Source organism: Erpetoichthys calabaricus, chromosome 14 (assembly GCF_900747795.2).
Source record: "Erpetoichthys calabaricus chromosome 14, fErpCal1.3, whole genome shotgun sequence".
Lineage (NCBI taxonomy): Eukaryota > Metazoa > Chordata > Cladistia > Polypteriformes > Polypteridae > Erpetoichthys > Erpetoichthys calabaricus.
The window spans coordinates 27,290,440-27,304,191 of NC_041407.2; the positions used below are offsets into that span (position 1 = coordinate 27,290,440).

Below are 13,752 nucleotides of genomic sequence, written 5' to 3' on the forward strand. Positions count from 1 at the left end.
CACTGTTGGCAAGTGCTGTAATAAATGAACGGATGAAACTATTAATTCAGTACAAGGACTCTCAAGAGAGTGTGAAATTGCCAAATTGGGATCCTTAGCTCCATTGGAGCCAGTTATAATTCTGCAGTCAGAGGCAAACTAACAAAACAGCATTCAGAGAAATACACCCTAAGCACATCACACAATTCTTTCAGCTAGAAATTATGACATCACATTTTCTTTACATTTTTACTTTAATAAAAATGTGACTTTTAATGCAATGAGGAAAATTAAACTTTTAGTGTTTCTTCACACTGACAGCTGAATGAGCACTCAAAGCAGAAGTGTCTGAGGTGTGAAAACATTTAGCCTCCGTATACAGAAAACATTAATCCAAAATTGTTGTTGCATGCAGAATTAAATTGCTGGTACAAGCATATGTCAATTCTGAACAAAACTAAGACACTTAAAAAAAGGAAAATAATATATTTTTTAAACAGAAGCAAATAGGTTAGTAGTTTGTCAATGCTCACGTTTATGAGCTCAACTGCGTAGTCAAATTTGCTAACAAAAATACGTTAAGTAGGAGAAAATCAAGACGAATATATAGTCCCATGTGCTATCATTTTTGTGGAATTTCAGTCTCTGTTTATATAAATCATGCCCATATGTCAGCAATATGGCTATGCACATGATAAGAGTTCTGCTGAGACACACAGGTGAACAACTGACAACATTATGAGAAAAATGCATTACAAAGACCATATGGAAGAAAAGAAGGCTCACACAACAAAAAAAGGACATGCATGCAAGTTATAAGGAGACAGGTAAGACTGCTGAAACTTGTAATTACACTTCAGACAAACATGTAAGTTGAGAGGTTCAGCACACAGGATCGTGCAAGACACACTGGAGCACCCAAAGTTCACTAAGACACTACTCAGAACAAATCTGTCACTGACACAACCAGATATGTGCAACTTCCAAGCAAAACAAAATCAGAGATACACATAAAGATTGCAGAAAATACTAGGTCATTAGACACTCACAAATTGGCAGCATACCATGCTTGCTGAGGTTCTGTTCCAGTGCAGATGATGTGCCTGGGAGGTTGTCAACAGAGTTGGGATGTGTCCACTGTGGGAGGCGGGACTGGGATTGAGAGTCCTTCATAGATAATCCACCTCCCATATCCAAATTATTTACATTCATGGTAGGATTCAGTCCAGCTGCAGGGGAATTTTCAAAGTGCAAGACAGGTTATATAAGACATCTTATTTACTGTTAGGTTTATTGTATTACGAGAGTAGGGAAAAAAAAGATAAAACTGCAAATTATAGAAATTACATAAAACATCCACTAAAATCATTAAGTTTAGATACTTACAGATAGGGTAAGGGGGATAAGAGTTGGTGGATGTTTGATGCTCTTTGGTCTGCAGGTCTGAAAGACCTGCAGCTTGAGGATGGACTTGAAAGCTTTCCAGTGCGGATTTGCCTACACTACTATGCAGACTGGGATGTGAAGGCTGCTGCTTCAGGAGGAGGGCCTGGGCTAGCTGGCGCTGATGCTGTTGGATTTGCTGCTGCATGTTATTGATTGTACGTGCAACCTGTATGTTGCAAAAGAGGCAAGACAAAATATAAGACCCATCAATTTGTACATATTACTGTTAAATATTATTAGAAACATGATAGGAGTAGGAATACACACTTGCTGCTCTTGCTGTCTCATGGGACCAGAAACATTTCGCTGAGCTTGTAACATCTGTTGCTGGATTTGTAAACGCTGGTATGTCTGAGGAAAAGAAAAAGTTTATAACACCAACAGACCATTTTTAGGGAGGTTCAAATATATTCAACCAAAAAGATGCGAATGTACTTCACTAATGATCGTTACTGTTGAGATACTCTGATAATTTTATAACTGGAACAGTGGAAGGTACGGTACCTTGACAAGAGCAACACAGCTAGCTAGTAGTAAGGATTGAACATATACCCTTATTAATCACAATAAAAAGTATCTGCTACTAATCCATCATTTCTGAGCCAACTTGACACTACGCTACCTTTAATTAGAATCAAAAACTAATCTGGCAATTTTTTTATTATGCAAGACAAATGAATTGGGCACCCTTAACTACAGCTGCTGGAATAAGTAACCTGCCCCTCTATTCTGACCAATTTCCTCAATATAAATCAGATGGAGCTAGGAATCTGAAAAAGAAAAAAGAAAGGGTAGGGCTCTAATGTGGTTGATTTTCCATTTAAAACAAGGTGAAATTAATTTCTACATTCTTGACTTTTTAATATTAACTGAATATTTGATTTTTTCCAATTTCAAATAGTATAAAACATCAGTTTCTCACTAACTTAAAAGAGGAGAGTTAGGATTCTTCCAGTTTAGCAAAATAAGTCTGCGTGCCAATAGTGTAGTGAATGCAATCACAGTTTGTTTGCCCTTCTTCACTTTAAACCCATCTGGAAGAACACCAAACACATCTGTTAGTGGGTTAGGAGGAATTGTGACACCAAGGCTGTCTGAAAGGCACTTAAAAATTTTGGTCCAAAATGATGTTAATTTGGCGCAGGCCCAAAACATGTGACCCAGTGAGGCTGGGACTTGATTTGAAGCGTTCGCAGGTTGGATCTTTCCCTGGAAACATTTTGGACAGTTTAGGCGAGACAGATGTGCTCGATATATAACTTTCAGTTGAATAATTGTATGCTTTGTGCATATGGAGCTCGAGTGAAGTCTCTGCATTGCTACTTTCCACTCCCTTTCTGATATATTGATTAAGAGATCTTTTTCCCATTGTCCTCGTGGATCTTTGAGAGGGAGGGACTTTAAAATATTTTTATATATTGTAGAGATGGTGTCTAAGTCCTTGAAATTGAGCAATATTTTTTCCAACATGGACGAGAGTGCAAGATGAGGAAAATTGGGCAGGTTCTGTTTAACAAAGTTCCTAATTTGAAGATAGTGAAAGAAATGTACAGCTGGAAAGTTAAATTTGGAATGTAATCGTTCATAGGATGCAAAGATATTGTCTATATAAAGATCTCTGAGCATTTTAATCCCAAATTTTTTCCAGATATTAAAAACTGCATATGTTTGCGAGGGTTGAAAGAGGTGGTTCTCTTGCAGAGGTGCCACAGATAAAAGCTTCTCCATCTTAAAATGCTTTCTACATTGGTTCCATATTCTGAATGATTGAAGCACAATTGGGTTATTAGTATATTGCCGATACCTTGCATTTATTGGGGCACAAAGCAGGGAATATAAAGAAGTACTGCAGGATTTACTTCTATTGTGGACCAGGCCTGTGTACGTTCTTCTATTTGTGTCCAGGTTTTTATAGCTTGTATGTTTGCTACCCAGTAATAAAACTGAAAGTTAGGTAGAGCCATGCCACCTTCTGCCTTAGGTCTTTGTAGAGTCGCTCTTTACGTGGATGTTTTGAGTTCCAAATAAATGAGGTTATTGTTGAATCTAATTGCTTAAAAAATGATTTTTTGATGTATATTGGAATGTTTTGAAATAAAAAAAGCTTAGGAAGAATATTCATCTTAGCAATGTTAATTCTTCCAGCTAGAGTGAGATGAAGGGTTGACCATCTATGCAAGTCTTGCTTAATCTTTTCCATACATACGGTGAAATTTTTTTGATAAAGAGCTTTGTGTGTACTTGTGATGTTTATCCCTAGGTATTTAAACTGATCTGCAATGATAAAAGGTAGGGTGTCTAATCTATTATATGCTTGAGAATTCACTGGAAAGAGTTACACTTTTATTCAGATTAATTCTGAGACCAGAGATTGTTTGAAATTCTGTAAGTGCTGTTAAGACTGCAGGCACAGAATTTTGAAGGTCTGATATATACAGTACCATATCATCTGCATATAGAGAAATTTTCTGCTCCAATCCTTCTCTGATAATCCCATTTATCTGATCAGCATTTCGACAGTGAACCGCCAGTGGTTCAATGGCGATTGCAAATAGCAGTGGTGACAAGGGGCATCCTTGTCTGGTACCACGTTCTAGCTTAAAGTAGTCTGAACAAATGTTGTTAATACAAACTGAAGCTTCTGGATTGGTATACAGTAGCTTGATCCATGCACATGAATTGAAATTTACTTTTACACGAATTTACTTTCTTGTTTTGTAATGGACAGAATGAAAAAAGTCATATAACATGTGAGGGAGGGTGTGGAGAAGATGTGGAATTAATTTCTCCACTAATGCACACCATCATGGTAAAACACAGTTTTCTAAAAAAAAAAAAATTCTCATCATTCTTCTTGAAAGACAATTCTAGTTTAAATAAATTCTTAAATTTTCTTTTTATTTCTACTAAACTTCAATACTACATAGAGTGAGGTCTGTGATACCCATTCTAAAATCTTAAACTTTTCCTGTTATATCACGTTTAATTTTGGGGTACTGCATATTTTAAATTATGAAATATCTACTGTAGCTTGAGACGTTATCTTCTAGGATGTATGTATATTTTATACTGCCAAACAATCTTAGGATATAAATAATCCACCTCCATGCTGTTTTACTTCTCGAGCACCACTGAAGGATATGGCTAAAACTTTTGTTTCACCAGTCCACAACTTTTTTTCTCCAAAACATTTCTGGCTTGCCCAAGTGATATTATGTACAGGTCAGATGTTGACTTTTGTAATACAGAAGTATTAATGAATTTTGCATGCAGGTTAATTGTAGGATCATGTGAACAACTGTAGTGTGAACTTATTCTTGTGTGAGCTAAACCCTTCTAACAGGTCATTTGCAGTGATACAGTGATTATGATTTGCATACAATACTAGTTGATAATTACATAAACAAATGGAGGAGGAACTGTTAAAGTTGCTTTAGGATAGTGAATCACTTAAGCATCTTTTCACAGGCTTCTTTTGCTTTGAAGGTGTCATTATGTTTATTTTATTAATGGTGTATAAGCCCACCCCGCAGATAAATCAACCCTAAATTTTTTACCCAAAATATCATGAAAAAAGCCTTCACCTATAGAAAAGTTGAAAGTGAAAAATTAAAATGAAATCAGTTCTGGAAAACATAAGCTTGTTGATCTCTTATATATATTTCTCTTCTGGTTCATCCTGCTTCCACTTCAAAACCGGTCCCACCCACACGCAGCCGACACGGCATTTCTCGACTCCTATTCGTCCTCTTCCATGTCATGCACTATACTGGACTGCTGAGCGTAATACATCCCATAAGTACTCGAGGTGCTGTCACAACGGTAAAGTAGCTTTACCACTCTTGCGGGAGCCACCTGTGTCTTTGCAACAGCTTCTTACACAGCAAACATCAGAAGCTAAAAATTATCATGAACACATTCGAGAATACAACTCTTCTCTAGTGTTTGCTTCCATGGGTGCACAGATAACTCAACCTCCTGGCCAAGGACCATACTGTTTAAAAATACACAGGCAAATTTATCACCAAATCTCTCCACTATACGCTAACACTTCTACCTCTTCAGGATATGGACAGTTGTATGTTTTTGACACAGCGCAAGCTACTAAAGTACGCTTACAAAATAAAGCAAATTCAGCATGCAGTGAAAATGTACTTCTCCAGCTAGATTCCATGCTCAGAACCATGAACCCCTTCGCTAAATCATACAAACACATGCATGAAATCGCTCAGTCCAATCCAACTGCATCTGTACGAATGGTTTTCAAAGAAACCCCTAGCCAGGATTTACGACGATACAATGCCCCGACATGTCACACCAATGTTGCAGTGATTTTCGTCGGAGAAGATGGCGAAAGAGACGCCTGCCGAAAGGGACATTTGCATCTATCCCACAGGCAACTGCTGTAAACAGATTTCCATGCTCAATATAAATTGCGATCCTATGGTTTACTCGCTTTTATTCCTATACGGAGACATTGGCTGGCACAAAGATTTACAACATGTTCCCGATAAAAGAACCGCCAAGCGAATAAGGCTTACTCAATGCCAATTTTACTCGTACAGATTAGCAATGAGGAATACATTTAATATTTTGCACTTCAGCGGCAAACTATTCCAACTGTACGTCGTAGATGCGTATGTTAAAACAGAGGGTGCACGTCTCAACTGTCTCAGATTACATCAACAAGATCTGCGTGTCGAACTATCAGATGCACTGCAAGCAAACGCTGAAAATAACAACGTTCATGTAGGTAAAATGATCATATTACCGTCCACATTTCCAGGAAGTCCAAGATACATGCAACAAAACTATCAGGATGCCATGGCCATAGTACATAAATTCGGAAAGCCTGATTTATTTATCACTTTCATGTGTAATCCTGCTTGGCCGGAAATTCTACATTCACACTGCATCTTTCAAGAAGTATTTATTTCTTCTTGATTTCTGAATTCCTTTCTCACCGTTTTCCGTTCCTATTCTTACACCGCTATGGCGGGCGTCGGCTGGTATAATAAATAGTGGGACTAATGTGTTAAAAGTAATGTGCACTGCATAGTGAAATTACTTTTTCAAGTAATGAGTAACATAACCCCTGCAATTCCTTAAAACAGATATACATTCCTGCCTCCTGCTGTATGTGTAACATTGTGCACATGCATGCTAAAGCTGTCTGGTGACAGCTAGTGTGGAAGAGGTTAAGCTTGTGCATAGTGTGCAATCAAGTAAAAAGAATGGATGTTACTGCTGCTTAATTTTGATAGCCAATGACAAGTAAGTTTTTCTTTCGGATCCATAAGATGACAGTTAAAGAGTTGCTAGTACTGCCATAAATATATGGTGTAAAAGCCAATCTTTGAAAGTTAATGTTAAATTCACATAATTGTCTGCTTAATTTCAATAGAATATCAGTTTCACATAGTTACCTAGATTATGGTAAAGTCTTTTACCTCCTGTAAGTTAACATGAAACAGAACTTTCTTTGCTATACATGTATTATAACAGAGTGTTAATTAAGCCAGCTAGGAAACAGTCAAACTTCTAGAAACATGGAGTGTTAGGTTGGTTTGCAAACAGACTATTGGCATAGAGTTTTTGAACCGTTTTGATATGAACATTTGAAACTATGACTGTATGACCAGAGAGAAATGAAACAAGCAAGCCTTAAACAGAACTTTCTTTAAACAAAAAATTTTCTTTTCCTTGTAATATCAATTTTTCCTCTATTTTTGTGTTAAACATTTTGCTTTGAATTTTACTAAAAGTTTTAAAATGAAGATATTGGCTGGGATTGGCTCCAGCAGACCTCCGTGACCCTGTGTTCGGATTCAGCGGGTTGGAAAATGGATGGATGGATATTCGGATTGTGGAATTATCTGAAAACACATCATACCCTGATCTGTCCTATGAAGCATGCTAAAAGCTGCAGAACTTTGGTAATTTTGGACAAACGCGGCTACATCTGGCAAAAAGTAAAAATACAACTCTGCTTAAAATAAAGCTAGCAAGTACATTTCACAAACTGCACAGTGTCACACACGTGCGACTAGGAAGACGTTGTATGGACCAAGCAAAGGTAATTCCATGCCAGGCCAGGGGGTGGCAGGGTGCACTAAACTTTCTCCTGTTATCTCTGGAGACCAGCCGCAGGAAAACCTGTCTGATTTAGAACAGAAGACATCACTTCCGGTTCTGGCGCCTACAAGATTATCACCTCCGGCACCTACTCTGACTAATGAAGAACATCACTTCCGGTTCCCTTACATCACTTCCTGTCCTATCCCTTAAAACCACCATCTTGACAAACCATCAACAGTTCTGTTTTGGACTCGGTATAGAGAACATCTCTGTATTTAAAAAGACTCTTTTGCAGCCAGGAATAATATACGGGTGGCTGCCCCAAACCTTTTTAAGTGTGTCAAGTTTATTCATTTTATAACAGTCAGATTACTTTCTAAAATAATGAGTAAACTAACGCAATACTTACTTCACTGTATTAAAACTAGTCTATCATATTTAGCTAGTCTATGTACTGAAACATTATTTTACTTCAGTGCACGTATGAGAAATAATGGTGACTGACACTCTGTCCTAAGAGATATTGTTGATTTAATTTTCATCCCAATGCTTCAACCAAGTGTTGTTGAACAGCTAAATAAGTATAAGTGTGTTATTTACGGTATAGTTGGACGGTCCTGTGCTATGGTTCCTCTTCAGATGTTCATGTACTGAGCTAGTGAAGTTGTGGAACACCATCACAACGAACAACAACTTTCTAATATTTTTAGGTGAAATAGTCCCACATAATGAAGAATTCTACACGATATTTGAGGGAAATCTGGTAGAGTTGCTTCCATGAAAACCCTACTCAAAACAGTTCAAAGAATCATGGCATACAGGCACACTATGTGGGGGAGGGGTAGGGACAACTAGTGGATTATGATATGAAAATACAATTTGACTATAATTTTATCCAATCAATGAATTATGGTATTCCTACTGTTAAGTACAACTCAATGTACAGCACATTTTGACAATAATTTGAAACAAAGATTCAATATTTTTAATTACTGGATTGTAATTTTCTTAAATTTGATTACTCTAAAATTTCAGCAAGTGCTGAAAGTGTGAAAATGCCTTGCTACAGCCTGTATCCTTTAAATTATGCATAAGCTCTGTGTACTACAATACATGTCTCTAGACATGTACCTAAATAACCAAAAATACCAGTCTATCACCAACACTTTGTCAGAAGCATGTGACTGATGGGAGACAAAACTAGAGGGGTAGAAATTAATTGTCTCCTGTGTTCTTAAAAAAAGTTTAAGTTTAAAATGCTGTTTGAACCAGCAACAATTAATCAGATTAGACCAGCCCACAGTCTCTAATCTAGGAAGAACAGAAAGGTATTAATACCCAAAAAAGATGATACTATGCCTAAAAGACGTGCACAAAATAATTGTCCTCTGTGTGGTTTAAAAAAAATGAATGCAGGCAAATAATTAAAATTAATTCTAATTTTCAATTATTGCATATAGATATGTGCATACATAATATGTAAAAAATGCTCATACAAGTTAACATAAAACATACCTCAAATAAAGGACAAAGGTGTAAAATAGTAAAAAAACTGCTCAAATTATGGCACCCTCCAACACCAGGTCTGTATGTTTCAAATTAGTAATCTCCATATGATAAAATGTGTAAACATGCCTTTTGTCTGTAATAAGCAAACTAAGAGCACTATCATGTCTGCATGGGGTATTCTTTTAGGTTTTCACATTTTCCTTCCAGTTGTCAAATGATACATGAGTGAGGCTAAATAGCAACTTTAAACTGAGCCAGTGTGATTGAGTGTAAATAACCGTGTGGACTGTGTATGCTCAGGAATAGACAGGGATTACAAGTAGGTTTAGATACCAGCTTTAGTGTAATACTGTTGGTATGGGAACAGATGCTCTGATACCCTGACTGGGTAAGCGGACTTGTGTGAAGCAAATGGATGGATTCAGTAGACAGACGGACAGAATATAACTGTAAATCTTTTATTTTTGCACTTATCTGAACAATTTTTATTAATTTTCAAAAAGTCAATTTAAAATTATCAGGAGTTAGGACAGGTAATATATACAGTGATCCCTCGCTATATCGCGCTTCGCCTTTCGTGGCTTCACTCTATCGCGGATTTTATATGTAAGCATATTTAAATATATATCGCAGATTTTTTGCTGGTTCGCGGATTTCTGCGGACAATGCGTCTTTTAATTTCTGGTACATGCTTCCTCAGTTGGTTTGCCCAGTTGATTTCATACAAGGGCCGCTATTGGCAGATGGCTGAGAAGCTAGATTGCTTACTCTTCTCTCTCTCTTGCGCTGACTTTCTCTGATGTACGGGGATTGAGCAGGGGGGCTGTTCGCACACCTAGACGATACGGACGCTCGTCTAAAAATGCTGAAAGATTATCTTCACGTTGCTATCTTTTTTGCAGCTGCTTCCTGAAACGATATTCTGCACGGTGCTTCGCATACTTAAAAGCTCGAAGGGCACGTATTGATTTTTGATTGAAAAACAAACTCTGTCTCTCTCTCTCTCTGTCTGCTCCTGACGGAGGGGGTGTGAGCTGCCGCCTTCAACAGCTTTGTGCCGTGGTGCTTCGCATACTTAAAAGCCAAACAGCGCTATTGATTTGTTTGCTAGAGATTGTTTTCTCTATCTATGTGACATTCTGTGCTCCTGACACACACACCTTTGAAGAGGAAGATATGTTTGCATTCTTTTAATTGTGAGACAGAACTGTCATCTCTGTCTTGTCATGGAGCACAGTTTAAACTTTTGAAAAAGAGACAAATGTTTGTTTGCAGTGTTTGAATAACGTTCCTGTCTCTCTACAACCTCCTGTGTTTCTGCGCAAATCTGTGACCCGAGCATGACAATATAAAAATAACCATATAAACATATGGTTTCTACTTCGCGGATTTTCTTATTTCGCGGGTGGCTCTGGAACGCAAACCCCACGATGGAGGAGGGATTACTGTATATATATATATATATATATATATATATATATATATATATACAGTGAATATTTAAAGTATTCAGACCCCCTTCAATTTTTCACTCTGTTATATTGCAGCCATTTTCTAAAATCATTTAAATTAATTTTTTTCCTCATTAATGTACACACAGCACCCCATATTGACAGACAAAAAAAATAATTTTTGAAATTGTTGCAGATTTATTAAAAAAGAAAAACTGAAATATCACATGGTCCTAAGTATTCAGACCCTTTGCTGTGACACTCATATATTTAACTCAGGTGCTTTCCATTTCTTCTGATCATCCTTGAGATCACCTTCATTTGAGTCCAGCTGTGTTTGATTATACTGATTGGACTTGATTAGGAAAGCCACACACCTGTCTATATAAGACCTTACAGCTCACAATGCATGTCAGAGCAAATGAGAATCATGAGGTCAAAGGAACTGCCTGAAGAGCTCAGAGACAGAATTGTGGCAAGGCACAGATCTGGCCAAGGTTACAAAAAAATTTCTGCTGCACTTAAGGTTCCCAAGAACACAGTGGCCTCCATAATCCTTAAATGGAAGACGTTTGGGACGACCAGAACCCTTCCTAGAGCTGGCCGTCCGGCCAAGCTGAGCTACCGGGGGAGAAGAGCCTTGTTGAGAGAGGTAAAGAAGAACCCAAAGTTCACTTTGGCTGAGCTCCAGAGATGCAGTCAGGAGATGGGAGAAAGTTGTAGAAAGTCAACCATCACTGCAGCCCTCCACCAGTCAGGGCTTTATGGCAGAGTGGCCTGTCGGAAGCCTCTCCTCAGTGCAAGACACATGACAGCCCGCATGGAGTTTGCTAAAAGACACCTGAAGGACTCTGAGATGGTGAGAAATAAGATTCTCTGGTCCGATGAGACCAAGATAGAACTTTTTGGCTTTAATTCTAAGCGGTATGTGTGGAGACAACCAGGCACTGCTCATCACTTGTCCAATACAGTCCCCATAGTGAAGTATGGCAGTGGCAGCATCATGCTGTGGGGGTGTTTTTCAGCTGCAGGGACAGGACAACTGATTGCAATCAAGGGAAAGATGAATGCGGCCAAGTACAGGGATATCCTGGACAAAAACCTTCTCCAGAGTGCTAAGGACCTCAGACTGGGCCGAAGGTTTACCTTCCAACAAGACAATGACCCTAAGCACACAGCTAAAATAACGAAGGAGTGGCTTCACAACAACTCTGTGACTGTTCTTGAATGGCCCAGCCAGAGCCCTGACTTAAACCCAATTGAGCATCTCTGGAGAGACCTAAAAATGGCTGTCGACCAACGTTTACCATCCAACCTGACAGAACTGGAGAGGATCTGCAAGGAGGAAGGGCAGAGGATCCCCAAATCCAGGTGTGAAAAACTTGTTGCATCTTTCCCAAGAAGACTCATGGCTGTATTAGCTCAAAAGGGTGCTTCTACTAAATACTGAGCAAAGGGTCTGAATACTTAGGACCATGTGATATTTCAATTTTTCTTTTTTAATAAATCTGCAACAATTTCAAAAATTCTTTTTTTTGTCTGTCAATATGGGGTGCTGTGTGTACATTATCGAGGAAAAAAATTAATTTAAATGATTTTAGCAAATGGCTGCAATATGACAAAGAGTGAAAAATTGAAGGGGGTCTGAATACTTTCCGTACCCACTGTGTATATATATATATATATATATATATATATATATATATATATATATATATATATATAAGTATTAAAGACAAAGCGTACAAATTAATGCTGTCAAAAGATTAAAATCTTTACTCACTATCAGAAAAGGTCACTCAATTAATCACATGTTCATCCAAAGCATATTTCAGCAATGTCCAGTAGTCCTCTATAATTGCCACTTCAGTACAATTTCTTAGCAGCTCAAATGGCAAACACTCGTGCCTTTCATTTAAATCCTTGGTACACCATGTATTTTGTTTCATGTGAAGGTAATGTGCATGATTTGTGAGACCTTGCTGAATGACATCTCTCTGCCTCCTGTACCTTCAATTATATTTAGAGGCCTGCAGTCTGATGTGACCCATTTTGCAGTAAAGAGCAACAGTTCATGCTTTAGATTTGGTTTCATTCATGGATGTGTCAAGTTGTACATTGACTGATTACAGTCTGCTGCAGATTTTGAGGCCTAATGTTAAGAGCCTAATGATAAGCCAACAATGATGTACTTCTGTGATATTTAAATTTGCCCACATTAAGTTTACAAATATCGGCAATTTTTAATGAGGTCTGGCTAATACTATATAATGGCAAATTATTTATTTACTTATTTATTTTAAACACAAGTCCTTGGAAAAATTAAGGTGGAAAAAAACCTAACACTGTGCATGCCACATAATACATGTATCAGTTATGCACAAAAAGTACAAAATGCATGTTTTTTTCAAAAATATTAAGTAGATACTTCCACAATAATCAGCATACAGTACATCATAAACAGTATATTAAAGCTTTAAGGGATGAACTTTTTGAATTGAAAACCTGCCTCACCTCCTCATTCCTAGGTCAAGAATTCACTTTTCAATTCAAAAAGTGACTCGTGCAGCTTTAGTTTCCTGTTTATGATGTGCAGATTATTCCAGAAATATGTATCTAACAATATCAAAAATGCATGCGTTTTCCATGTTTTGAGCATAAGATTGAATAACTGACATGTCGATTATGTGACAAGAGAAACGTGAGATTTGTTTTTCCTTTTCCTACATGGATTTATTCCACATTGTTTACAGTTGCACAACACTGGTCACTACTGGCTTCCATTATATCAAATTTTCTCTCCATTCATTCTGCATGGAAGTAATATATAAAAAATATAATTTATGGGTTGGACTATTCCAATAACAGATCTTTAAAATTTCAATGCAATATATTTTAACACTAGAATTACCACAGGCTACGAAAAAACTCGTAGATCTGGCCAGTATCTAGTAACTTTTCTGCCTATCTGATTGCATATTGCACTGAAAAAAAACACGCGGTCACTGATTATAAACCGCAAGATGAAAGAATATATGTGAAAACATCAGTGCACTAATGGAATATTATTTGAAAACGAACAGCAGCAGATCGGGTTTGAATATACGCCCGATCTGACACTGTTCGTTTTCAAATAATATTACATGTACTGTGTGTTGAAACTGCTGCACTGAATAAGCTGACGCCTTCTGTAACAGTGTCAGCGTGTATTCAAACCCGATCTGACGCTGTTCGTTTTCAAATAATACTGCATGTACTGTACTATTTTAGAATAGAAACATACATTTGA

General features: G+C 37.5%; 1 protein-coding gene across 2 annotated transcripts in view; it reads right to left on the reverse strand.

The window, feature by feature from the left end:
* tnrc6c1 (trinucleotide repeat containing adaptor 6C1) overlaps positions 1-13,752 on the reverse strand; it is an 87,344-nt gene that overhangs the window by 10,193 nt on the left and 63,399 nt on the right. Inside the window, exons 14-16 of one of the 2 annotated variants that reach the window (XM_028819068.2) lie at positions 1,693-1,776; positions 1,366-1,591; positions 1,029-1,208 (exon numbers count right to left, since the gene is read on the reverse strand). In XM_028819068.2, coding sequence (XP_028674901.2) covers positions 1,029-1,208; positions 1,366-1,591; positions 1,693-1,776 — 490 coding nt within the window. The remainder of the gene's footprint in view (positions 1-1,028; positions 1,209-1,365; positions 1,592-1,692; positions 1,777-13,752) is intronic. The other variant, XM_028819069.2, reaches the window with a different exon arrangement.